General features: G+C 45.3%; 1 protein-coding gene across 1 annotated transcript; it reads left to right on the top strand.

The window, feature by feature from the left end:
* Positions 1-2,374: 2,374 nt before the first annotated feature.
* LPAR5 (lysophosphatidic acid receptor 5) lies at positions 2,375-3,786 on the top strand. The gene has a single exon (XM_018074539.2). The coding sequence runs from the start codon at positions 2,660-2,662 to the stop codon at positions 3,776-3,778; it is 1,119 nt and encodes a 372-aa protein (XP_017930028.1). The 5' UTR covers positions 2,375-2,659; the 3' UTR covers positions 3,779-3,786.
* The last annotated feature ends 612 nt before the right edge of the window (positions 3,787-4,398 follow it).

Genomic DNA, 4,398 nt, shown 5'->3' with positions numbered 1-4,398 from the left:
TTTCCAGCACTAAAACTAGGAACTGAATCTAGCGGGTGGTGAATCAAAAATGTGTACATGGAAGTGGTTCTTCCCCTGACACGTGATTAAGCTGTGTAACTCCTTGGCACTCCCGGCACTGGTTGCTGTAGATGGTAGATTTTACATCAACTCAAAAAGCAACAGAAAAAAATAGTGAAATAAAAGTTCCCTGAGGACTACTGAATTCAACTTGATCCCCTCTGCCTCAGGAAATCCCTGGGCTGCTGTATGCTGGAATCAGGAAGAGAACTGGAGGCAGCGTAGCTACACGGTTGCATTGTTCTTAAAATTATCCCTTCCCCATCCACATTTGAGATGGAATACTAGTTGTAGATAGCCCACCAGTCTCATACACATGGACTGTGCTTACATATTATACTCTCTAGAGTGTTTATCGAATACCTCTCAAAAGCTTGAAAAATAGGTTATCTGCGGAGGTAAGTCCCTTTCTTCTGACATCTATCTGGTCTGGCTACATACGTTAAAGCAGGTCATGGTCTCTCGGTGAGTCTCAGTCTCACTAACTTTGTCTCAGTCAAGACAAAGGTCTCAAATCTATTCAGTCTGCATTAATTGCAGAATTTTGGCTCTAGCAAAAACTGATGTTCTCCTTGAGATTTTTTTAAGCATTTAATCATTTCACTTGAAATCAACAACTTCATACAAAGTTTTCATTCACCAAGAAGGGTGAAATCCACTCAGATATAGCTTGACAAACCAGTAGAAGCTTCTCTAAGAAACCTGTCTTGGTGGTGGATCTGCCCAATAACACTAAAGGATGGGCAAGTTGGCAGCTGTTTGCTCTCCCGTGTTAGATTTCCACTTTTGTTCAACATATTGCCAGAAAAATATCTGTGAGGTCAGCACATGTTTCTGCCTTCAGTAGATCCTTCCTATAGATCAGTGCATTGCCCCACAATCCCATCCAGAAGATCTGACATGCTTCTCATACCTGTCAAGTTGTTGAGTAGTTTCCTCTTACAGTAATATCAAACTCACATAAAGGCTTTCTCTAGACAGAAAATTCTACTTTCCTTTTGAACTGAATCACAATTGACATGGACTCTGTGAGGGAGACCCTACTTAACCCCTGCAAACAGTTGAGTGGAACTGTGTCACACTTACCAACCCCTAGTGTGGGTTTCTTCCATGGGGTGCAGTCCTTCAGGAACAGACTACTCCAGCATGGGTTCATCATGGTCTTCTCCAGGGGCAACAGGGAAATCCCTGCTCTGGCACCTGGAGCACCTCCTCCCCCTCCTTCTTTACTGACCTTGTGTCTGCAGAGCTATTTCTATCACATATTCTCACTTCTCTCCTCTGGCTGCAGTTGCTGTTCTGTAGTAACTTTTTCCCTTTCTTAACTACATTATCCCAGAGGTGCAACCACTGTTGCTGGTGTGCTCGGCCTTGGCCAGCAGCAAGTCCATCTTGGAGCCAGCTAACACTGGCTCTATTGGACACAGGGAAAACTTCTGGCATGTTCTCACAGAACCAGCCCTGCAGCCCCTGCCACTACTAAAACCTTCCCAGGCAAACCCAATGCAGGGAGACTGATACCACCTGGAGCCTTCCCTAGTCACAGCTATGTTTGTCCACATGAATCCCATGGCTCTTCCTTTTTTATTGCGTGCTCCCTTACCTGGCTATGTTGGCTGTGTTTGTGGGACATGAGTTGCTTCATGTTTCATAGTGTTATAAGCAGCAGAATGAAGACATGCAATACATATAAACACCACTGGTCCCATGCAAGTAAGAACACCAAAGGGATTGTAGGAATGTAAGCAACATAAGGAACTTGAAGCCACTGGGACTAAGGTTTGCATGTGTTGTTTCACATACAAAAAGGAGCGAGGGTGGAGTCAGATCTAACTGTGGTATAATTTTTTTTTATCTGAAATGGATGTACAAAGTCCTGTTTCTCTGATATAAAACAGTACCGTGCAGTTTTTATTTTAAGTTCCTTCCAGTCAGCATTTTTCCTTCAAAATGCTGCTCTCTTCCTTTTCTTTCTCTTTCGCTGGAGCCACCTCAACTACTTTCCCTGTGTGCTCATGCTGTCCCTTTGTTGTATGCATGTGCTCTCAGTAGTGATCAAAGAAATGTGCATTTTCTGGGGCTGAGTGATAAATACAACCACCTTCTCCATGCTCTGTCTTCTTCTGCCATGCAATTACTCACTTTTCTAGTGTCCATTTTTTTAGTCTTTTGATTTCTTTGTGAGTTCTTGCTGCAGAAGCCATCGGGGTGGTGTTTTAACATTTCAAGAGATTTTCTCCTCTAACTTAAACACTTCTGTCTTGGTCTTCCACTCTGACCAGGAATTGTGCTGACAACTGGCAATGATCCTCCATCGCATCAGCACCCCCATAACCACTGGAAAGAATTGCTGAACTAGAGGCAGAAGCTGATGTGATTACAGTACCATCCCTGCCAGATGACCACAGACCAGCAATCCAAAACAGCATCAGCCAAGAGAGAGATGTGCCCATCTACCTCCCATCTGCAGATGAGAGGAATGACCTGTCTGTAGCTTCTTAGAGGGGAATGACTTCCCTCATTGCTTTTCTTTGTGCCTCTTTGGCTCATCAGCAGGCTCAGCCATCTCAGTGAGACCATCCCCTGACCCCCACTGGGCATGTCAGATTCCAATACATCTCAGACGTGCAAGGATTATACCTTCAACCACCACCTCCTCCTGCCTGGCTATATCCTGATATTCATTACAGGCTTGATACTGAATGTGGTAGCCCTATGGATATTCATCCGATACCTGCGCCTGAAGTCTGTAGTCATGATCTACATGTTCAACCTGGCCATAAGCGACCTCACCTTCACACTCCCTCTGCCACTGCGACTCTACTACTATTCCAACCACCACTGGCCCTTTGGCAGCACCCTGTGCCAGGTCTCTGGCTCTGTCTTCCAGATCAACATGTATGGTAGCTGCCTCTTCCTCATGTGCATCAACCTGGATCGCTACGTTGCCATCGTTCATCCACTTCGCTGGCGGCACCTGCGGCGTCCCAAGGTGGCCAAGCTCCTCTGCCTGATGGTCTGGGTTGTGATCTTCCTGGGTTCCATCCCCACAGCCATAGTCCACAAGCGCAACCATTGTAAGGTACAGAACCAGAACCAGACCATCTATCTCTGCTTTGAAAGCTTTAGCGACAACATATGGCAGAATAACCTCTTCCCTCTAGTAATCCTGGCTGAAATCTTGGGGTTTCTCCTGCCTCTCAGCTGTGTGACATACTGCTCGATTCGGATCTTTCAGGAGCTATGCCAGTCCAGCCAGCCAAAGACCCTGCGACAACGGAAGACTGTCCGTCTCCTCCTGGTCAATCTAGTCATCTTCATCATCTGCTTTGTGCCTTACAACACTAGCCTGGCAGTTTATGGGATGATAAAGGCCCGGGTGATTGAGGTTGAGAAAGAAACTCAGGCCTCAGTGCGCCAAGTGTTAATTTTAACAATGATGATGGCCAGCATGAACTGCACGCTGGACCCCTTGATCTATTACTTTAGTACTGAGGGTTTCCGTAACACCTTCAAGAAATTACGGCGGGGACAAGCCTGGGACTCAGAGATGGGGACGCTTAAGCATCAGGTTGTGGAGAATAAGTCAATCCGAGACCAGACTGTCTCAAAAGTAAAACTGTTCCAATCTGAAAACTTTGTCCATCCCAATGAATCTTCACCGTCACTTCCTACAGCAGTATTTTTGAATGGCCCTATTGAGGACTCAGAAGTTTAACCACAGAAAAGCCATTGCAGAGTCAGCCATGTAATAACTACAGCAAGCCCGCGGGAAGCTGCTCAGGGTAACCTAGCAAACTGTTTGAGGGAGCAGAGCAGACTGTACGTGGGTGAACGTGATGACGCAAAGCTAAAGCATGAAAGGTTGTTTTGAATAAACAGAGGTGCCTTGGTGACATGGTCACAACTGATTCTTTTGGTACAGGAAACAGTAGGGTGGAACAAGGAGTTGAAACAAACCTGGTGTGTCTGGGGGCAGCCAGTGTAAATTCCTATAGCAAGTCCACTCTGTCTGAGTACCATCTGCTGCACTGTAGCTTGAAGCAGTTCTGGGGATCATCAGAACACAGATATGGTACTCACTGCTGAAAAAGTGTATTTAGTAGCAATGGCTGAGGGAAATTTTTGACTAGATGTTTAAATTTGAGTCATAGGTCCAGCTCAGGGCACCTAAATAAATATCTTAATTTTCCCAAAGAATTGAAGCATTTAGCAACCCTTATGGGGGTCAAGGAGAAGAGCTGAGTTTTCAGTACTCTTGCAGAAAATATGTTTCTAATTGTATAGAAAGTCACAGACCTTAGCAAAACAATCTTCAGGAGATATGTCAAATGTGCT

This window comes from Manacus vitellinus, unplaced genomic scaffold (genome assembly GCF_001715985.3).
Source record: "Manacus vitellinus isolate BGI_N305 unplaced genomic scaffold, ASM171598v3 scaffold_28_pilon, whole genome shotgun sequence".
Taxonomy (NCBI): domain Eukaryota; kingdom Metazoa; phylum Chordata; class Aves; order Passeriformes; family Pipridae; genus Manacus; species Manacus vitellinus.
The sequence above is the reverse complement of the archived record's forward strand: the minus strand, read 5'-3'. Positions and strand labels throughout refer to the sequence as shown.

What these genes read in the sequence shown, in the direction of transcription:
- LPAR5 (XM_018074539.2), top strand. Translation starts at nt 2,660, where the DNA reads ATGTCAGATTCCAATACATCTCAGACGTGCAAGGATTATACCTTCAAC.